The sequence below is a fragment of the Nelusetta ayraudi genome, unplaced genomic scaffold (genome assembly GCF_046127955.1).
Source record: "Nelusetta ayraudi isolate G7.1 ecotype Tasmania unplaced genomic scaffold, CSIRO-AGI_Nayr_v1 ptg000011l, whole genome shotgun sequence".
In the NCBI taxonomy this organism is placed as follows: domain Eukaryota; kingdom Metazoa; phylum Chordata; class Actinopteri; order Tetraodontiformes; family Monacanthidae; genus Nelusetta; species Nelusetta ayraudi.
Genome location: NW_027466061.1, coordinates 9109146 through 9131696, shown reverse-complemented (window position 1 = coordinate 9131696; position 22551 = coordinate 9109146). Strand labels below are relative to the sequence as shown.

General features: G+C 47.1%; 1 protein-coding gene across 6 annotated transcripts; it reads right to left on the bottom strand.

Moving 5' to 3' along the window:
• Positions 1-10873: 10873 nt before the first annotated feature.
• On the bottom strand, positions 10874-21370 carry acin1a (apoptotic chromatin condensation inducer 1a). 6 transcript variants are annotated; one of them, XM_076020597.1, is made up of 19 exons: positions 21215-21370; positions 21086-21132; positions 19667-20878; positions 19544-19588; positions 19416-19432; positions 18191-19385; positions 17712-17867; positions 17378-17469; positions 14154-14214; positions 13920-13959; positions 13654-13796; positions 13417-13560; positions 13142-13334; positions 12844-12989; positions 12598-12705; positions 12397-12504; positions 12003-12315; positions 11787-11884; positions 10874-11473 (listed from the first exon to the last, which is right to left on the bottom strand). In XM_076020597.1, the coding sequence occupies exons 1-19, from the start codon at positions 21312-21314 to the stop codon at positions 11120-11122; spliced, it is 4572 nt and encodes a 1523-aa protein (XP_075876712.1). In that variant the 5' UTR covers positions 21315-21370; the 3' UTR covers positions 10874-11119. The 6 variants fall into 6 exon arrangements, with proteins under 6 accessions (XP_075876712.1, XP_075876706.1, XP_075876709.1 ...); XM_076020591.1 differs by having other exon boundaries at positions 19416-19588; XM_076020594.1 differs by having other exon boundaries at positions 18191-19439; positions 19494-19588.
• Between the last annotated feature and the right edge of the window lie 1181 nt (positions 21371-22551).

The window sequence follows — 22551 nt, the reverse complement described above, 5'->3', positions numbered from 1 at the left end:
TGTGTCTTCCTGCCATCTTTTATCAGCTTCTCTTACTAAATAAAGAAATTGCAAAAGGCTCTTTGTGCTTTGACTTTCACTAAATTGATAGAAAAAACACTCAGCCCTTTCCTATTCATCTTTAAAGGTACCCAAAATAAAAATAATTGACTTTGTCAGTGCTTGAAGCAGCCATGTGAGGCAGACATGTCAAAAGTCTCTTACTTTATTTGCATGCTCTACTCAGAATAGAATAGAATGCCTTTTATTGTCACTAGACATGTGTACAAGATTTAAAGCAACTCCAGCACCAGTTACAACAATTATACGAAGGACATAGCGACAAAACAGTAGGACATAACGATACAACACAGCACAACACAGAACATGATTTAATATTGAGCTCTTGCACAGATAAGAAGTATTGCACATTATGATGTCTCACAGAGTACAGTAAGTAGTGTGTGGAGACAGTCCGGAGGTAGGACAATAAAGTCAGGGCATGTTTGAGTTTATTGTGGTTATGGCCTTAGGGAAGAAAGTGTTATTGAGTCTGTTTTTCTTGTCCTAATTCACCTGAAGCTCCTGCCTGAGGGCAACAGGTGAAGCCAGGGTGGGAGCTGTCCTTGATGATCTTTTTCGCTCTGCTGAGGCAGCGGGAGGTGTAAATGTCCATCAGGGAGGGGAGAGGACAGTCGATGAGCTACTGTGCTGTCTTAACTGTTCTCTGGAGCCTCTCCCTGTCTGCAGCAGTGCAGCCGCCGTACCATACTGCGATACAGTACGTCAGCAGGCTTTCAATTGATGAGCGGTAGAAGGTCAGCAGCAGGTTGGAATGCAGGTTGTACTTCTTGAGGGCTCTCAGGAAGTGTAGCCGCAGGTGAGTCTTCTTGGTTATTGCTGTGATGTCTCTGTCCAAGAGATGTTGTCAGAGATGAGGACACCGAGAAAACGGAATGTGTAGACCCTCTCCATCTGCTCACCATGGATGTGAAAGTTGGCTACATCGGTGCTGTGCTTCCTGAAGTCGATGATGATCCCTTTTGTTTTCCTAGTGTTCAAGGCGAGGCTGTTTTCTGGGCACCAGGTTGCCAACTGCAGGACCTCCTCTCTGTAATTCACCTCGTCTCCCTTTGAGATGAGTCCAACCGCTGTGGTGTCATCAGAACACGCATTTTCTGGAAGTCAGCCCTAGGTGATGTCACAGAGGGCACTGATATCTCCCCAGAATCGTAACTTTGCTTTTCTCTGACACAACCAAATTTTTGTCTCCCTCCAAACACGCTGAAGATTTATCGGGGAGGCTGTAAAAAACAAACTCTAGACAAAAAGCATCACCATCACTGCAGCACGCTGGAGAAATACAAACGTGAGCTCTGAGGATTTTGGCATGTTTTCCAATTTGTGTATGATTTATAACATTGTAAATGGTTTGGCCCCTCCGCTCTGTGATTTTGGGCACACCCACTCCTTCATTTCTATTAGATCTTCCAAGATTGTATCATAACATTTTGCTGTGCTGTAACCAGGCAATCAGCCTGGTGGTATGAGTTAAAGCTGCTCAGCTGTGTGTGTGTGTGTGTGTGTGTGTGATTTCTGGGGATCCAGGCAGATTTTTAGTTCATGTTTTTTTTTTTTCAGGGGGGACAGTTGCAAAGCTGTTGAACTGGAGTCCAGAATGATGGTCCAGGATCTTAAAGTAGGAACAAGATGGGACTTTGGAGTCTTTCAGCTGTTCTGGAGCAAATTTCCGTTTTAATCGCAGCAACAACTCACTTTTTGGCAGAGGCATTGTCGTCTTATTTCAGCGATCACCAGATCACATGGATCACGCAACTCCTCCACCCGGCCATCCCCTGTCCTCCTGGACCTCCAGGATTCTTGCTCCCCAACCGCACCATTCAATGTTACTGGGGCTCGGAAACTGGCAGGCTGGAAACTGGGATGGAAAAACCGTCCTGGGTCCAGATTCTAAATAGAAACAGGGATGGAGATGATGCGAAGCTGTTGCCACACGGCAAAAGAACGCATCTCTGTGGCTTCGTGCACAGTTCAGAAAGAAGTTGGACATTAAAGGCACTCGCTGTGCCGTCATGCATGCATTGCAGAGTTACAGACGCACTTATTTGTGTGCTGCGTGCCAAGTGCGAGTTGCACTCTCCTCCAACATGAGCCAATAAAAGCTCAACATATCAAACATGAGGCGTTTCCCCTTTCGTTAATGAGCCCACTAATGAAACAGCAGCAGACTCAAGGCAGGCTGGGGAGCATGGAGAGGGGGGGCGAGGGTGTCAGCAGCGCCTGTATGATATGTTATGATTGCAGCAACAGGGCTCCATGCAGTTACAACGATGAGGTATTTTCCTATTGTGCCGAACAGTTGCAGGGCGCCCGCTAGTCTCGGCTTCGTTACCGTGTTTTGAGGAGCTGGGGACCGAAGCGTGGAGGAGTCACAAGGTTTTTTCTTTTTTCTCTCTCCCTCTCTCTAGGGGGAGGAGGAGTGAGGAGGGTTAAGTCACATTTGGAGGCCAGAGATGGAGCAGAATTCCATGAGCAACATCTGGAATTCCGACTGCATCATGTAGGCCGGGCGCCCGGCGAGGAGTTGGGGGATGGTCGTTTAGTTTGGTCCGTTTCAAAGTGGTGTGTTTTGCCAAAATCCCTTTACCAGTGTTTTCTAACCGTTATTTATATGTCTGGCCTGTCAATGAACCCCCCACCCCTTCAAAAAAGAAGGACCGGTTAATCTTTTACCGCTTTTGGACAGACGGCTTTCCAGAAAGCATGCGCTACAAACACACAGTCCTGACGAGAACGCTTCAGTTTTAGCAAAAATCTAAAGCACAGGCTGTAATCAAAGGGCTAAATATGACTTTTCCTTTAAAAATTTTCGTGGACAACTAATTGTGCATCTTGTCTTGAGGGACGAGTAAAGTTGAGGTGACTTAAAGACTGCGATGACCTCGACGATTCAGAACCTTCACAGAACTAACCTTGCTCAACCACCCCACTGGAATCTGGGAAACAGGACGACGTGAGCTGAGCGACTGCGATGTGGGAATTTTCTTGGCCAACATGTAGAGACAAAACAGTCAGGAGTTTTGGGTGTTTTCCTTCTCTAGGCAGGTTTCTCTGTTTGCGCATGCGGTTTTATTTGCCGTCTCCTTGACCTCCTGCGAGTCAGACGCTCAGCAGCGTTTTTAGATGTTTTCTTGTGTTGCCCAGCTGATTCTGCAGAGCGGCAAAAAGAATGGCCTCAGCACAATTCCTTGCCACAGTCTCCTCTCTGCTCCCTCTCTCTGTGTAACCCGAGAGCTTCTTTTTTTTTCTTCGCTGTCTGCAAAATGACTCACTGCTTTTCTTCACACACACACACACACACACACACACGCGCACACACACACACACACACGCACACACACACGCGCACACACACACACACATAGAAAAATCCTAACAAAAGACCACACCACAATGCACCCAGTCCCCCTGTCTGGCATGCTCCACTCCGAAGACGCTCACATTTCACCCAGATAAATGAAATGTAATTTCTGGCAAACACAACTCATCGCTGCACTCCATTTTTCAGCAAACGGCCAATTAACTTACCCAACGCCACTAACAAAGTGCTTCACCCGCTGCGCCTGTTGCACTTGGCATGTGTTTGGCCTGCAGGCTGATGAATGTAAATTCCCCAAACAGGGGAAGTCCTGCTTTTTACCATTGTGTCTCACAATAGCCCGCGCGAGCATCATGCAGTGACTGCATAGTCAACCGGAAAAAGTTTCCCATTAAATGAACGATTGCCAGATAAATGCTCTCACTGAGCTCTCTGCTGTGGAAAGGGGGATTTTTTTTTCTCTCCCTCTTTTCCTTCAGGGGACTGGTGCACGGCTATATGGGTTACACATGGTTTTCATTTACATTAGTTAAAGCGCCGCAACATCCTGTGTGAGACGGTAATACAACAAACAGGAATACAGGCAGGATTTCACCGACGCCTCTGTCACACGGCCAGACCGCAGAGGGCATGCGAGGAGCCTCGTCCTCCGCACTGTGTTGACTCTGGTTCCATTAAATTGTGAAAAAAGGAGCAAAATCTGTCTCGCTAAGCACACGTAGAAATTAAATATTTGAACTTAACTCTAAATATTTCAATGTGTAACCCTGCATGGCAGCTGGACAGCTCAGGTTTGAACTCTGGGATCTCACTGAAGGCATTTTCAGTTGGTCTTCATTTCATTTCCACAGACTCTGCAACCAATCAGCTTTCTTTTTAGTTTTCACAAAAGACAGGAAGTAACTCCAGCTGGCAGCACATTAAGCAGCAAAAGGAATTTTTTCTCATGTAAAAATTGTGGCTTCAAAATAATGTAAAAGGTACAGTTCAATATATTGGTAGATTTGTAGATTGTCATAATTCATATGAAATGAGCTATCACTTCAGCAATTCATGAACCCTAAAGGAACAACAGCCTCCCTGCAGTTCAATGCAGTGTGATGTTGAAGTGATTGTTTCAATAAATACAGTCAAAAAAGCACAGAGTTGCCTTAAAAATTCCATATAAAGACAAAAGGGAAGAAGTAGGAAGCGAGCGTGAGAAGAGCCCATGCTGAGGAATTTGCTTATGCTGCTTTAGTGGCAGTTTTACAAGAGCTGTGTGGTATTTTCAAATTAAAAGTAAAACAACAACAGTATTCGAGGGGTTTTTTGGTGGACAAAAAGCTGCCACTATACTTTCAGCTTTGTCAAGTATTTTGAAGAGTTTTTGAGGGACAAAGCAGGAAGTGGTAAGCAGAGTTTGTCCAATCACCAGTTTTTGTTCCGTGTAAAAAAGTTTTGAGCGGACTCTTTACCAGACGGATGTGAGAAATAAATCAAACGGATTCAGGAAGATTGTATTTGTTACTATTATTATCATTTATTGTTTTGTGCCGTATTGAAGATTCTTTTACATCCTGTCAGGATTTGAATCTCTGGAATTCAGGTTTGCAGTCCTCAGGAGAGACTGAGAGCAATTATCAATAGCTGATACTTCTTTTCCAGTTATGTCTGCATTTCTTATTCTATTTGGCCGAGCTTTGAAGTTATGCATGGAAAATTAACTTGGAAAGTGAAACGGCTTCTCTCAAGTGCCCCAGATGTCTCAGCTTTCATGCTTCCATCCTGTATTATGATCATGAGAGCCGAATCTTTGTTGGCCACACATATTTTGATTTCTCCGCGTCTGCTCTCTCGCTGCTGAAACATCTGAAGACTCCTCCAACAATGTCTGCACCTTTTACGGTGGGAAAGGATTTAACTGTCAGCAAGAGGTTTTGTTGTGTGTTGGAGGAAATAATATACATGAGAGGAAAAAAGTCACTTCACGCATTTGTGATGTACTGTGTTGCACTGAGGATCTGTCTTAAGTCTGCAAATGCAGTCTGTGTCAGTGCAACCACCAGCATTTATCCACATGCTGCATGTGCACTGTTAATTCCACCTCAGTCCCTTGCAACACATCCGGAGTACAAGACTACTACAATAATTTAGTTCATAGTTTGTCTTATTAACAATGAAAATAAAATAATGCAAATTTGTTTGTGTGCCTCTGCAAAAAAAATTCTCTGGCAAACATTTAACGTGAATAATTGGGATTCATTAAAATTCTAAGGTTGAACAAAACCTTTTTTCCGCCACTGTTTATAGACAGGGGCCAGGAAGTTGGCTGCTTGACCTCTTTTATCGGCCCTGTCTGCGATGGGATGGTTTCTTGAAATGCCTGCAAAAAGATAACATCTTCCATGACCGTAGTTGCTGATCCAGGCTTCTCCAAGCCTCAGCCTTTTGTCCTGACCCAGCTGTATCCGCAAGGAAACCCCACCACCACCACCAGCTGCGCTTCCTCAGGGAAAGCTCGGGGACAGCTCAGGAAAGTGGGCGCATTTAACCCGACACATGAACACACACACATACACACGCAAAATCTGAACTCTGTAGACCTTCACAATTATTCCTCCTCCAGCAGTCGTCCTACAGTGGAGCATCACGCAGGGTCCTGCTTATTTTTTTTCCCTCTCCCTCCCCGGTCGGCCCTTCCACTGCAACATCTGGTTTCCATAAGCTCATACATGTCATCGCAAAGTGGGAAAGGAGCGGCATGGAGGGGGGAAGGGCATGCGTTGTCGATCAAGAAGAAGCCTGGACTTGGAGGCATTACCGTCCACTACCATGACCTCTAATCATGCTGCAGAACCTGTGTGCTCTTCAGGAGGTGGATCAGCATCTCCCTCAGAGTCCAGGAAGGCAGTTGCGGATGTGTGTGAGGAGGTGGGGAACACGGATTACAGCCAGGGAGTCAGGAAGAGAGAGAGAGAGCGAGTGAGAGAGAGAGAGAGAGAGAGAGAGAGAAAGAGGAAAGGGAGGGAGGAAATGTCCAAGTCAAGGGAGGATGTGGAAGTCGGTGACACGTCGAGATCAGAGAGGCCACATCAGAGGTGGGTTTTGAAAGCGGAGCTCTCTCCGACAGCGCTGGACACACAGTCCAGTGTGGTTATGGAGGAGGGCCGAGTGGGGGAGGGGAAGGAGGCGACTCATAGAGTGAAAACACATTGTTTTTTCTGCCAACTCATCAGCAGCGTTGAGTCGGCCCCTCATCGGCTCCACCTGAACTCCCCGCCGCCGCACCTCGGTGGTCCTCCGCCTCTTCTCTGGAAAGCAGCTGCAGCCGGCCAGAGCAGGTCCAGCTAGTCCGCAGCAGGGCCTTCTGGGGAACATCACTGACCGCACTCCCAAGGAAGTGGAGGAGCACAAGGTGTGAAACAAAACAGAATGTGTGTAAAGTGGAGGCCCGAAGAAAACCGCCTGTCTTCCATCTACTCTGTGTTTTTCCTGAGTGGTTTGAATCAAAGCCACGGCAGACCTCGGCCACACCTTCCTTCTTTTGTTTCACGCCGTCATGGAATTTCTTCATGTGTCTTTTTTATTATTTCTATTTGGAGTGAAAAACTGTGGGAAAACCAGGGGGATGCTTCCAGAAACACCTGTTTGCAAGGCTCAGGATGTTGATCAGTAGTAGGTGGAGATATCAGGAGGTCCTGGACTGCGTCAGAGCAAATTGGCTGCATCTTTTGTATTTTCTATGTAATTTTACTAAAAAACAAACAAACAAACAATCTAAAGAAAAACAGCCCAACTATAATAAAGGACGAATTCCCTACTAACTGTCATCCTGGACTTGGACAAGTGAAGCAATGGACAGCCAAGAAACTTAACAGGAGACAAGACAAAAAATATTTCATCAAAGAAAAAAACAAATTCTAAATTATGCTGAAAGCCAGATGTGTAGACGTCCAAGTAGAAGGTTAAAGAAATAAAAATCACAAGCACAAACATTGAAGCCTGCCAAGACAAGTAAAACACATATCGAGTCTTGATGTTCCTCCAAAAATTACACATTTGTTGTCTCTTTCTACTCACATCTGTATTTTTCATCCTGGAATCTAGTGGGGAAATTGTGAATGATTAATTATCCTACAAAAACTCAGAAGACCTGAAAACAGCATATTTAGCTCCCTGTTTACAGCCTTGATCAGCTAAAATTGACCTTTATTTGTTTGGAGGGAGACAAGAACACAGTGATCTCAGAGGGCACAACTTGACCCCATCTACCAGTGGAAGACTGCAAAACTGGTAAATTATCATTATCGTTATTTCATTAGTCTGGATGGTGTCAAATGAGGAAAACTGGCATTTTTTCATGGCAGTTTGCCTTCGCCGAGTCAGCAATATGACATAAACGTGTTTACCGTCACTTAGTGTCGACTGTCTGCTGGGAAAATCTTGATTGGGGTCTTTAAAATTCCCACCGCAGAAAAAACCAACCGCCGAGCAACAAAGCAGGAGAACTGACCTACAAACATAGGACAGGCAAAGAAAAAAAGGTTCAGTTTGTCATGTGTTTGTTTAGGTGGGCAAACATATGACATAGAGCTGCATTCTCTCTAGATTAGTGGGGCTGACATTTTCCACAAGTGGAGCGGTGACCAGTTCCAGCGTTCAGCGGGTCAAATTATAGTGCAGCTCCTTCACATGTAAGCTTTGATTTTCAGCTTGCTCCACTAAACCAAAAGTGACCAGAAGAAAAAAATAAACAAAAATCAAATGGTTTACAACAAAGATCCTGCAGCCATATTTGTACAACCATCAGACATTTTGAAACTCTGAAGAAAACTCCAAGAGTTTCTTTGCCACTTCTCGATTGTTCCAGTGTTCTTGCAGCCACTGTCAGCATTAAACGTTGTGAAAATTTACAACAACAACAAAAAAGAGCGCAGATATGCCAGAATGGTGCTCAGCCATCTTGAAAAGCTTCAGTGTGAACCTTTTTTCAGTCAGTGTCATCAGGTAACAAAAACCCGACCAGGACCAAGACATGACTGTGGCTACAGGGTTTAGCACGGTTGTGGTAGTGACAGAAATTTCATATAGATTCAATCAGATTTAGAAATTAAAGCTTTTCTCTGTGAAAAGAAAACATTGTTTTTGCTTCCTTTTTTCCCCATTGGTTTTGCCAAGATGGCGGCCAAGAGTCGGCCCTCCCATCAGCCAAACATCTGCTGTTTGAAACCAGCCTCAGTTCTGATTGGTCGACACTGAACATGAAAGACAGGCTGTCTGCGCAATCACGTGCCAGCTTCATCAAGGGGCAGTCCTTTAAAAAGGATTTCCATGAGCTCTTTTCTGTGTGCACACACAAAACAGTTGCAACAGATTCAGGAACTTCTCAGCAAATGTCAGGTTAAAAGAAACTTAAATCTAAATGATCTAAAGAGGAAAAATTTGATAAATATGTTTCAAGGCCTTTTAAATGTGTAACAGTGATTTTGAGGTCTTTTGTTTTCACTCCAGTCTTCCAGATTTCATCGTTACAGAAAAAAAACAAAAAAAAAACAACAACAACAACCAATCTCCCCTAGAAATCAGCAGACATAGCCCTCTGTTTACAGTCTCCAGCTAAAACGTATGCTTTGTTTGACCTTTTAACCAACTTTTGGAAGTGCCAAAGACAGCATTCTCAATAATTGACAGCAACCAGCATCTTGTCAGCAGTGGCCTTTCTGACTTCACACGTAGCCTATTTACCAAAACTGAATGTTTCAGCAGGCTTTCTGAAAGTGGCAGCATGTTCACCAACAGGCAAGAGAGTTAGAAAACATAAGGGAAGTGATTTTAGAATATACACCCAGGTTTTCTATGCAACGTGTTACTTCTTCTGCCTTCCTGAGCTAAAAAAAAAAAAAAGAAATGATTGCTGAGGCAATAATCTTTTAATCTCGCCGTTTTGCAGAGACGTCTCTTTGCCCTAATTTCTAACTTATCGGCGGAACCTCAAAAAGCCTGGCAAACACCATCACACACACGTCCTTGTGATACCTTCATCCTCGCAGTAGGATCTCTGGACGGCCAGGTAACTGCTTCACAGAGATAAAACACTGAATCATTCTCCTGCTCTCTCTGGTGAGAAACGGTTTCTGAGGCTGCCAGCGAGATGCCAGGGCGAAGGGATTCACTGATCCTCGCACAAGTCCCGAACCGCTGGGTTGCATCAGGGAGGAAAAATGTTAGGCTCAGCGACCAGAGGGCTGTAATTACACAGGAGCACTGCTGAGCTCTGCAGGATGAACTTGGGAGACCAGAGGGATGGGACATGGCAGCGCAAGAGGGCAAATATATGATTTAGAGGAGATTAAAAGATGAATTTCAGTGGCTCAGACGGTCGGGAAGGTGAACACATCCCGCACGAAAGAAGCAGGATGATAAAGACGAATTCTAAAGGGCAAGAAAGTGAGGAAAGGCTTTGGTGAAGCTTTCACACAATGTGACAATACAAGTTCTTTTTTAATAGAACCGAGATTCTAAACTGTGGCATTCTCATTTCCCTTTTTCTTAATTTGAACCGGACCGACTGAAGTCGCCCTCTAACCGGTTCAGCGACTGACCCGGACCTTAATGAGGTGTGACTGACACCTTGTGGACTGAACTGAGAGACAGAGCACAGCAGAAACCACGTTAAATTTCAACTTTCTTTTATTATTTGTACATTCACCACTGATAGGCGTACTCAAAAAAAAAGAAAATTAAAAATAAAAACAACAAACAAAGCTTGGTACTAAAATGATAAAATGACTTTTAAAAAAAGAAAATTAAAACCATCGGTGAGCGAACTGGTAATGCATCCTTGTGTCCCCGCCGGTGTCCCCGCTGCAGGCTGAGCCCTGAAGCACCGACGTGGGCTTTTATCCTAAAACTGTGGCAGGAGAGATGGAAGCAGCTCCTCCACCTGCCAGACAACAGAATCATGTCATCATGACTAAATCGAGGGACAGAACACTGCGTTGCCTTAGTAGTTGTTTTTTTTTTCCCACACATGTCCAAAAATACCCGACAGCTGCCTCCTTAAAGAGCTGTTTTGCTTTTTCCTTTTTTTTTCTTAAAGAAATCTTTAAAGTCTGTACAAAAAGCCGAGGACACCTCGTCCGTAGCTTCTAGATGAGATCTGTGAGCCTCAACGTCGAGGACCGAGTCGTCTGTCTGAGAGGAGCGGATCTGAACCCAGACTGCGGAGACCCTGGAGCTGATGGCAAAAATCATACTTGGCAAACAGGAAGCGTCAGGCATCATCTCTTAAAACCAGCCCGTGTGCCGCGGCGCTACTCCATCGACATCAAAACAAAACCAAATGCGGGGGGAGGGGCGTGGGGTGGGGTGGGGTGGGGTGTGGTGAAAGAGGACAAATGCCTAAAGAAAGCATCTGATGGACAGGACGTACAGCACTGTGGGGCTCAAAAAGAGAAGCAGAAAATTCAAAAATCATGGTCCCTTCAGGCGTGACACGAGTGTGTGTGTGTGTGTGTGTGTGTGTGTGTGTGTGCGTGTGTGTGTGTGTGTGTGTGTGTGTGTGTGTGTGTGTGTGTGTGTGTGCGCGTGCGCGTGTGTATGTGCTCGTAACATTTTAACAGTGATGACATCAATTGGTCCTCTGTTGGGTATTCGTTCTAAAAAAGAAAAAAAAGAAAAAGAAAGCAGGAGACAAGTAGATGTAGTGAGAGGCCGATGGAAGAGGGCAGTCTCTGGGACAGTTCCGTCACTGGGCCTCTAGCGCCTCCTGTCTCGCGGGTCGCTGCGGCTGCGGGAGCGCCGGCCGCCGCCCGCCCCGCCTGATCCTCCTCCACCTCCTCCACCTCCTCCTCCACCGCTGCTGCTGCCGCCCGGCCTGCGGTAGCCATCCCTGCGTTTGTCGTGGTCCCTCTCCCTGCCCCGGTCTCTGTCCCTCTCTCTGTCTCTGTCTTTCTCACCCTCGCCGCCCCCGGCTTTCATCCTCTCCTTGCGCTCCTCCTCCCGTTTCTTCTCTTCCTCCTCCTCCTGCTCCTTCCTCCGCTTCTCCCGCTCCTTGGTCCGTTTCTCGCGCTCTTTCATGCGTTCGGCGCGAGCAGCCTCCTTCTGAGCAAACTGGAGACAAGAGGGATGGACAGACAGACGAGGCCAATGAGCACAACTGGGTTTTCTTTTTCGTCAGAGGTAATAAATGCAGAGGACAAATTTCACTTCCTTCAACTCTGATGATAATAATACATTTCATTGATAAGCACTTTTCTGAACATCCAAGGACACTTTACCGGTTAAGACAAATGCAATAAAGCATCAGTTAAAAGCTATACACAGAGAGGAGCGAGTACTATATAATGAAATTAAATCAAATAAAAACTATAATAGAAAGATCAGGTAAAGGGAAGGTGCAGCAGGGGGTTGGCTGAACTCTGACCTGTTCCTCTGTGAGGGGGAGCCAGTAAATGCAAGGAGCGGCTTTAGTTTTGCGGAACAGATCATCCAGGAGTTTGGCAGGAGGATCTTCAGGTTTCTCTGCAGAGGAGACAGAAGATCAGGGCTTGAGCAGTGGCTTCTGATTTCAGTGTGAACCCGCTCAGAGCCACAAGATCGCAGCTCAGGCACCCGAAAGCCAGCCGTGACGTAGAAGTACCTTTCTTTTCGCTCTTCTTCTCCTTGCTCTTTCCCCGCTCCTTGCGTCTCCTCTCTCTGGAGCGTGAGCGGCGGGCCCCCTCCTTCTCGTCACCGGGCTTGCCGAACTCTCGCACCTTGTCGCGGTCCCACTCGCGCTCGGCCCGAGCCTTCTCGCGCCGCTCCATCTCGCGCTCGCGCTCGGCCCACTGGTCTCTCTCGGGGAGGAGAGGCGGCAGGACCGCCGCTCGGCCGCGGCCGAAGACGGCGCCCTGCTCCTCGGCGGCGCCGGCGCCGGGCCTGTCGCCCGTGACCAGGCCTTTGTGAAAGTCCAGCTGCGAAATGGAGATTGGCTCAGAGGTGCGGCAGACGGAGCATTTCGGGTGCGGGGCGGACCGGCGACAACAAGCCTTTACCTCATCCTGCTGGCAGAAGTCCACCCGGAGCACTTTGGGGTTGCTCTGCGGCCATTTGACTCCATGAAGAGCAGCTCGCGTAGCGACGGCTTCCTCTGAACTGCAGTACTAACATGGACAGAAGAACATTGAAATATGTAATAATAATGGAAGCCTTTCCAGCGCAGAGCTGCCCTGTCTGAGCGACGCGTGGCAACTTACGGTGACATAGCAGTGAGATTTGATCTTGTCAATCCAGAAGCCGTCCTCCACCAGGGTGCCCGTCCTGCCAAGCAGCTCCTTCAGCTGCCCCAGAGTGAACGGCCTCACCTGCACAACCAATCACAAGCACTGAGAAACAGACTTTCAGCACAACTAAAAGGTCTGACAGGGGGCCAACGCAGCTGCAGATATTCTTTTTCTTTCTTTGACCGGATAAGAGTTGGAATCGGAGCGGCGCTCCCTCACCAGGTTGCTGACGTGAACAATGCTGGAGACTTTGCCACGAGGTGGCGAAGGCTGCCGGGCGGTGCGAACGGGATCGTCGATTGTGATGGACACTCCCGTTTTTTGCTGACTGATGGAGCGGCGGATGAGGGTGTCACTGGGCGTCACTGCCATACCGGGTGAAAACCAAACACGCAAGGAGGGCGAATAGGGACAGACATTACTAATCCACCTCTCGGCTACTCATACAGATGCTGAAAACAAATATCATAGGAATTACAATTGAACATTACACAGCAGATTGGAATGGATTCGTTACCAGTGTTTGTCTCCACATGGTGGCTGGTGTCTGGTGGAGGCTGGGTGTCCATGGCTGCAGGAGGCGAGAGTTCCACCTTCTCCTCGCTGGCCCGTGTCCTGTCCTCATCGCCCTGCGCCTCGTCCTCTTCCTCCTCATACTTGCCTCTCTTTGCTTCCTTCTGGCCGTTCTCCTGACTCTCAGCGTGCACCACCTTCAACAGAGGGACAGCGTTACCATGAGGCCGTAGAACTTGCAGATACTGGCCCCGTGTGAACAAGCAGTCAGGCGCACACCTGTGTTACGGTGCGTCGGATCTGGAGGTCCTGGTCGGAGCGCTCCCTCTCTTCATCCTCGGCCCCAGAGAGGACAGCCTCCTCGGGGTGCAGGTCCACCACAGCGTCCTGGCCGAGAGACGGCCGGATGTCCGGGATCAGAGACTGAGGAAAAAAATGTGGGGAAGGAAGTTTCAGGAGGCGGGCAAAGTAGCAACACTGGTGGGTTTCCAGTGCGGCGGGCTGATGCTTGGATACCTTGAGTGAGTCTGTGGTGATGCTGATGGAGGGCTTCTTGGTGGTCACGGCAGTGCTGGAGCCCCACCTTCTCTTGCGGCCAGCTGCGGCGCCAGAGTCCTGATCGCCTTCTGAGCTGCCGATGCCAGGCGAGGGCTTGTTGTCTGGCAAAACAACAAGAAACAAGCTGTAAATCCTCCTGATGAAGACTGATAGCGCCACCAGCCCATGGACTTTAAACGCAGGTGAAATCTTTAGCATGGAGGCCGGTGGTGGGGTCCACTTACTGCTCAGAGAGATCTTGCGAGCTGAAAAGGCCTTGGGTGCCTGAAACACAAGGAGATAGAAACAGCCCAGCAAACATGGGAGCAGTGAGAAAAACACTCCATGTGAGGAACAGTTTGGAGAAAAGGTCACAGCGACTGTGAAAGTGACGACAGAAACTGCTGTTGTCTTCAAACATGTCCAATTACAAGAGAAGAAAAAAACCCAAAACCAAACCTGGACTCCCACTGCCTTACCTCCTCATTGGTCTCTTGAAGCTTCTCTGACTCCACCTCCACTGTGTCAGACTCCATCGGCCTGCATGGGGAATAAAAACACAAATTTAAACGCGCAATAATTGAGTTTCAAGGATGGCAAAAATATTTTATAATATTTAAATCAAGATCTATACAAAATTAGCGCTTAAAACACAAAATGTAAAAACTACAATGAGTTATGAGTTAAGATCAGATCACTTTTAATAAAGCTATGAAAAGGAAATGTTGACATTTACTGATCAACTTATTTTTTACTTTTAAATGTTGCTTCTTTTATCTTGATGATTGATTTGACATTTTAGTTCTTCACTCCTTTTTACAGATCATGGACCTGCCAACATTCTCCTGCATTCTCACAATTCCTTTAGTCTTTCAAATGAGTGCTTATATTCTTCCTTTTAGTATGCTCAGTCTGATCAGTGGTCACATGCCGCTTGACTGTGCATGAGAAAAGGCTATCAGTCATATATATATATATATAAATTATAGAAATTTAAAAGTCTAATTATCAGCTTCACTTCACACGGGTATAGGAACTACCTACAAAAAACAACAACAACAGGCCTATCAATAATTTATTATATTAGCAAGTTTTTTTGGGTCACAAAAACAGTGTGTCCGACTCTTAACGCCTTTAATTGTCATTGCATAAAAACAGCAAAATCACGCGCAGCGCCATTCCAATTGTACATTCGTTCACACGCAAACACACACACATTTCTTTATCTTAGTTATTTATGGTCATCTTCATTTATATGTGTATTTATCTGCTTTCTCTTTTCCTTCATTAGTAATTATGTTCATTATATGATGAATGACAATGCAAATTAATGTTTGCTTTGGTTATGACACAGTATTGTGTATTGTTGCCTGTTGCTCTCTCTGTCCCTCTCTCCCGTCCTGCTCCTCACCTTGGTGCCCTTTCTATTCCTTCTTCCATTCCTTGTCCCTCCCTCAGTCCGATCGTGGCCAGAATAACAGGAATATAACAAAACCACTCAACAGGCAGTTCCGGAACCGACCTGTGTCATACACTCTCGGCTCACAAGCTCTACCTCTGACAATGAATCTGTCAGCCATCATAAAGACATTCAGAGCCATTTCTGTTTGTCATTACGGTCAGACAGAACATAGAGGGGAGGGGGGTGGGGGTTACTCGCCATTCCAATTCCAACGATTCACCGACAAAACAACGTTTTCGCACTTTGAATCATGAATTTCGGATATGAAAAAAAAAACACCAGTTGAGTACTCCACTTGGCACTGAGAAGCACGTGCAGAAAGCAAATGAGGCTCGCACAGAACCGGGCCGTGCACGCGGCAGTGGAAGCACGCAGACAATCACTGCAGTCCGACCTGGCCGGGACGGGACGGAGCCGCGCCCCCCTTTCAAGACACGCGGCGTCAATCGAGCGCATGCACGCCCACACGCCCCTCTCGTGGGCTGGTGAGGAATGATTCTACCCGCTAGCGTGTGGCAACCGCATCGGGTTTTTTCTCTGCCTTTTTTTTTTTTTTTTTTTCAATCGCCAGAACGCAGCTGCTAAAGGCTAGTGCGACGCAAGCAGCCCGTCCTCCGCCGCGCTCCGGCTCCTACCTTCCGCGTCGGGCTCTACTCCTCCCCGAACGCGTTCATGGCCACCCCCGGCTCTCAAACACAGCCGTTAGCGTAGCGGCAAACTGTCGCCGGTGTGGCTGAGCCGGGGAGCCGGGGAGGGGGAGTAAAGCGCAGGCCGGCATCAGCAGCTAAACCCATCGACGGCGCTCAGCCATGTTGTATCCCAGGGAGGAAAAACTACGGAGCGTGCATGAAAAGGACCCGCATCTCCCGAGCCACAGCGGCATCCAGGCAGCCTCACATAATGCCTGACGGCAATTCCAACACCCGGCATCTGTCTACGTTGTTTTTAACCTTCCCCAAATCACGCCTGGATGTGGCTCCCATGTCTATTTCCCAGCTCTTTTAGGGGTTTTAACGAAGCGAGGCAGAAAAGCAACGGCCACAATTGCACTAAACTTGTCAACGTGTATACCACTGCTGCTTGGACAAAATTGGATTCGGTAGAACCCACATTCAAATTTCCTGTGTTTAACGCTGCTCATCCCCTTGACAAAATAACAGCTGCCAACTCGTTCAGAGTGACGTTTTCCCAATTTCAACACTTTTAATCAAAGACACCAGAAAGTATATGGTATGAACAGTATTTATGCATGGGCATAGAGACATTACATAGAGATGAAATGGCCGTAAATAAGAGTTAAAAGGGATGCTTTGTCTTGGAGCCGTTAGCTTTGGGTGGGGGTGAGACACAGGAAGTGGCATATCTATGCCGTGTGTTTGTGAGGGAGCCCATACAAGAGTTGGAAACCAAACCAGTGCTGCCAACTTAGTCAGCTCCAGTCACCTAACCTTCCTCTCTTCCAAACCCATGAGGCAACTTACATTTTCCAAATGAAACATATTTGGTTCTTGTTGACGCCAATACATTTCAGAAACAAAGTCGTGTCAAAACACGTCCCAAGTTTATGTCCTCCATGACCAACGCAACTGCACTTCAAGCCCTGTCCCCTCTCAACGCATCCTTGTGCGTACCATTAGTTTGACCCGATCCACAACACTTCAGAGATGCAATTGAGTCAAATATGAAAAGCTTACCCACAAAACCTTGTGCTACGACATTCAGGCTATGTTTGTTTGACTAAATTCTTTCTCAGAAACATGTTCTTTTCTTTTTCTTTTATCCTGCGAGGTATATGAAAATTACTTCTGAAACATTAAGTGATAACTTTATCTAATTTCATCTGATGACGTCAAAAGCAGATGCAACAGAAGAAATTGGTACACACAGGAAAGGGGGAATCCGCTAAAGAGTTTGTGTTGGTTCCCAAAGAAAGGAAACACATCTCACCTAGTATAATTTTAATAAAACCTTTTTGATAAAAGTTGAACTTGCTGTACAACGTGTAAAAATAGATGTCCTTAACTGCATTACGAGGTTTCTATTCGTAGCAGTAATAGTGTAATAGAAGCCACTCCACAGTCCTTACTTCAGGGAAATGGATGGGAGACTTGTGATGAAAAACACTTTAGTGAAATTTCCAGTGTCAAGACTAGCACAGCCAATTTTTGTGATTGTTAAAAAACAAAACAATAAAAGACCACACACACTGGCACACAGAAAAAAAAAACTTTGATTCCATACGTTTGTTTGTCCTTGTCCTCCTCTCGATCGCTGCACTGGCGTTTCTTTGGCATCTCCTCTACAGTGGATTCTTCAATTGATCGTTTAGGAGGCTGCAAGGCAAAGTAAATGAGGTAAACAACATAAATCCTGAGCGTACATGCTCGTACGTGCATGTGAAAGTCGTTTCTCTCAATACAGGCGGAGGAGGGTGGGGGCAAGACAGAAATGTTAGAGATATTAGTCTTCGTACTCTTGCGTATTTGGCACAGTGAGGATGTACAGTATAGGTTGAATGCTGGTGAGTATCAGATGGATTTTTAAACCTTCAAGTGTTTGATGGGAAACAACTCACCCCGGTGGAAGTATCCTCATCAGTGGTTGCATCACTCTTGTCAACAGATGTCTCTCTTCTGCGAGGAGCGGCTTTTCGCCCTGCTTCTAAATCCTCAACACCAGCCTCTGGTGTCTCCCTGCGCAGCGGCACAGAATCCCTTTCATGTTTTCTTTCCTAAAACAGACCAACGGAACAATATTGTTTCTGTCAGGAGTTCAACACAAATGCTCAATAATTCACAGATTACGTGTGCAACTAAGTTGAATTGTGTTTTATTAAGCATTTTTACATGGGGGAGGTTATCAGCATGTCTACAAATGTAGATTGCTGACTATACTGTGTGTGTATTTGTAGTAGCTCTGCTATAATGGATCTGCAGTGATAGTGTTATCCTGCCAACGATGGATAGAAAACGTGATAGTTGTTACTTCAGATTAAAAAAAAATACCCAGGACCAGCATGACAGTCAGGCAGGAATTTTCTGCACGACTACTTACCCTCCTGTCTCTCGGAGGGGAGCCAGTTTTCTCCTCTGAAGACGAGGAGGAGCCAGAAGAAGAGCGTGAGGACGAGGACCCAGAGTCTGATTCTGAGGAAGAGGAATCATTCGAAGATGATCTTTGTCTCCCTTGCTTCTCCTCCCTTTTTGTGTCTCTCCCCCTCCGCTGCGCAGCCTCTTCAGGCATCGGTGGCCCCTGTTTTTTACCCGCTTCTTTTGAGGGCTTCACAAATTCTTTGCCAGCCACGTCCGCCTGAGCTGATCCCCCTTTCGGTTTGTCTTCCGATTCAGGGCCTGTGACATCATCGGCTCCTGTTTGACCTCCGGTTCCTGTTCGCTCCTGTTCAGCGACGGGCTGGTGAGAATGGCTGGATGAAGAAAGAGGAGTCGCCTGAGTCGGAGGGGCATCAGAGGAGTGAAGGGGCTGCTTGATAACCGGGGACACGGCGGCGGCAGATTGTGGCTGAGCTTGAGAGTCCCTCAAGATCCTGAACTTCTTGAAGGAGGACTGAGGGGACAGAGGCGTTGGTGACTCTGCTTCTTCACTCCTGGACACGGGAGCGTGGGCATCTTCCTGCTCGCCTGCCTCTGTCGATGGCTTTCTACCTGCTCCTGTAAAGAGGGGGGAGGGAGTGGGCAGGGGGGTGAGACCAACCTCACGGCCACGTTTAGATGGAGGGAGGTGACTCTCCCTCTCTCTCTCAGCCATCTTGGCCTTGGCCTTCTCTCTCTCCTGCTCCTCCCTCTGCAAAGCCTCTTCCCTTTCTCTTCTTTCCGCTTCAAGAGCCCTCTCTCTCGCCATTCTCTCCTTCTCCCTTTCAAGTTTCTCTTGCTCAGCTCTTTCCTTCTCCATCCTCTCCTGTTCAAGAGCTGCCTCCCTCTCCATCCTCTCTTTTTCCAAGGCTCTCTCCCTTTCTAGCCGCTGCTGCTCCAGCGCTTGCTCCCTCGCAATTCTTTGCTTTTCCAGCTCCAACCTCTCTAGTTCCAGAGCTCTCTTCCTCTCCTCTTCTAAGGCCTTCAGCCTCATGATCCTCTCTTGCTCCAGAGCGTTCTCTCTTTCGATTCGTTCCCTCTCAAGCCTTTCTTGTTCTAATCTGTCCAGCTCCAGAGCTCTTTCCCTCTCCAGCCTCTCCTGCTCCAGAGCTCTTTCCCTCTCCAGCCTCTCCTGCTCCAGAGCTCTTTCCCTCTCCAGCCTCTCTCTTTCCCTCTCCAGCCTCTCCTGCTCCAGAGCTCTTTCCCTCTCCAGCCTCTCCTGCTCCAGAGCTCTTTCCCTCTCCAGCCTCTCTCTTTCCCTCTCCAGCCTCTCCTGCTCCAGAGCTCTTTCTCTCTCCAGCCTCTCCAATTCCAGAACTCTTTCCCTCTCCTGCTCCAGAGCTCTTTCTCTTTCCCTCTCCAGTCTCTCCTGCTCCAGAGCTCTTTCTCTTTCCCTCTCCAGTCTCTCCTGCTCCAGGGCTCTCTCTCTTTCCCTCTCCACCCTTTCCTGCTCCAGAGCCCTTTGCCTCTCGAGTTCCTTCTGCCTCTCCATCTCCTCACGCTCTTTTCTCTCTCTTGCTAAAGCCAGTTCCCTCTCACGTTCTAAGGCAAGCTCCCGCTCCCTCTGCAAGGCCTTCTCTCGTTCTTCCTTTTCCAGGGCCAGCTGTCTCTCAATTCTCTCTTGCTCCACAGCTCTCTCTCTTTCCTCCCTCTGCAGCGCCAGAGCTTTTTGTCGCTCTTCCTCTGCTGCCTGCTCCTGCTTCCGTTGCCTTTCCAGCTGCAATGCTCGCTCTCTTTCTAACTCATTTTCCCCCTTTTTGTCTCTCTCATCTGTTTCAGTGGCTTTGAGCACACTCACAGGTACTTGAATATGGGCCAGATGTGATCCTGCAAGAGCCTGGGCTGTGCCGGGATAAATGGCATATGGACCGTGGCCTGCTGTGTTGGCTGTGTGAGTGATAGCAGATACCAGACCCTCTGGAGGCCCTCTGCTAGGAAATGCTGTGGCTGCAGGAGCGCCGCTGTCCTGCCTATCAGCCTCCCCTTCAGCCCCGTGCCAACCTACTTCAAAAATTGCATCTTCTGAAGCCATCTTCCGTGCCAGAAGGGTCAGCGGGCCAGGCTTGCGCTCAGCATGTCCGCTTCTCTGTGGCTCTGGGCTGCTACTGCGGCTGTCACTGCTGGAGGAACCAGAGCTTGAGGTACTTGGTGAGCGTCTAGGGGGGGCTACATCTGGACTAGGGGGGCTTTGTTTGGGGGTGTCAGGTAAAGGGAAAGATAACTCGGGAGGGGGGGAGGGAGGAGGAGTAGGCTGGCGGAGTTGAGGGGACAGGAGGGAAGGCATGTGTTGTTGTTGTTGTTGCTGCTGCTGCTGGGGTTGGCAGGACGCCCCAGACCTCTCTCTGGTCATAGGTCTGCTGGGCTCTCTGAGGCTCCTCCTCCCCGCTCCGCCGCCCCAGACGTCATGGTCGCCGTCTTCCTCGCCGTCCTCACTGTCATCGTCATCGCTGTCGGCAACGGCTCCGCTGGACGCAGACCGTCTCTCCGGCTGCTGCTCTCCAGCACCACGCATGGCGACAGAACCGGAAGCTGGAGTGGACACGTCAGCATCTTGGTTCCTGTTAGGCTCTCTGTCATTTGCTGTATTAAACAATCCATCAGCACCAGAGGGGCCCGGTGGTCTGTGCTCTTCAGCCAACGCTGGTTTGACATCCTGATGACAACATGAGAGGAGGGGAGATTTCTTTTATCATGCTATGCCATTTCCCTCCTTTCTCAACAACGGTTCATCAAAATCTGCACGTTGCATTTTAAAACTCAGCAGCTATCAGAATTCAGAAAAAAAGACTGTACAAAATGATACTTGAAAAAAAGAGAATTCTAACACTGGTAATCTTGGACAATTGGTGAGATGTCTGACCTGAGGGCATGATGTACTGTTGTTAACTTCTGTGTGGTCCTGTTGCTCTATTACCAGAAAAAAAAAGATATTACTCACTGGCATTTCAAAATAATAGTACAGCAGCAAACAGATTAAAACAAGCCTTACCATTTGTGTCACATGCTTCACGAGCCTCTCTTTCCAGACGCTGTCTCAAAAGCTCCTGTTGTTTTGCCAGATATTGTTGGATAAAACTGTTCTGGCTCATTTCCTCACCAATCTAAAATACACAGAAAGAATTAAAAAACAGATATGGATTCCAGTTAGACTACTTCTACACAAGGTTTAAAAACATTTATTGCGAACCAAAGTGATGCAGGAAAAAACAGGGTTGGTTGTCAGTTTTTGCTCTGGCAAGATTATATCACTGTCAATTTTTTTTAATTAATTTTTCACATGGCAGGGCAGTTTTGGGTTAATCATCACAAGCCCACAATCCATAACTATCAACCTGTAGCAGAGTTGGTTTTCATACTGCTGAGCTGGAATGACCAGTGTTGTTGAGTTTAAATAGGAAAAAAATACAAATGATGGCAGTTTTCAGAATAAAATTAACAGTGGATTTTTACTAAAACACTAAAAAATAAATAGAGTAACATGAACACGGCATGTAAATATATAGTCTTAAGTCACTCTGTATTTGTCCTCACACTTTTTCAATACAAAAACAGAGAATGTGCAACAAAGCAACCGTGTATACGTGGCTTGAGAATGTATCAACCAATCTTGTGCTCACAATACAATATGTAATAGTCTACAAGCTTATTAATGTGAAAAAGAAGGCAACAAGGACTATCCTCAGGTGCACTAACTTGAGGTCCTCTGCAGATTTTCCAGCATGAGAGCCTGTAAACGAAGCAAAATGTGCATGGTAGTACACACGTCAAGAAAAAAAAAAAAAAACCCACAGGGGCCAATAGTTGCATAAGTTAAAATAGGAATGGATATTAGCAAGGTTCTCTTAGTAGACAAGGCTGCAAAGAAAGTCTGCTGGAGTCATGTACGGTAGGCTAAACTGTGTGCTAATAACAGTATCATAACACAGTTACGTGCGGCTGCTTTACTTCGATTAATGTACGTCGTTGGGGGAAAATAAATATAGTGCGAAATAAATTTGTAAAATAGTCAAAGTTCATTGAATGCCGCGATGTAAACAAAGTTGCTCGTAGAGCCAAGCTAGCTCCCGGGTCTAACACTGGTGCCAATTTTTAACACGATTCCTGCTTTGAACACGGCACACAACAAAATCTCAGTTCGAGCAGGCACTGCGTCGATGTGACACAGACGCGATAGTAGGGCTGCACTTGAGTCATGTTGATGATCTGTGTTTAAACTCCTGCCGAGAGAAGTGAGGGAAAACACCACTGGGCGACAAAACACACACGCAAACGCGCGCGCGCACACATACGCACAGCAACAAGCGAGGCCAGCGCTAAGGTATTAGC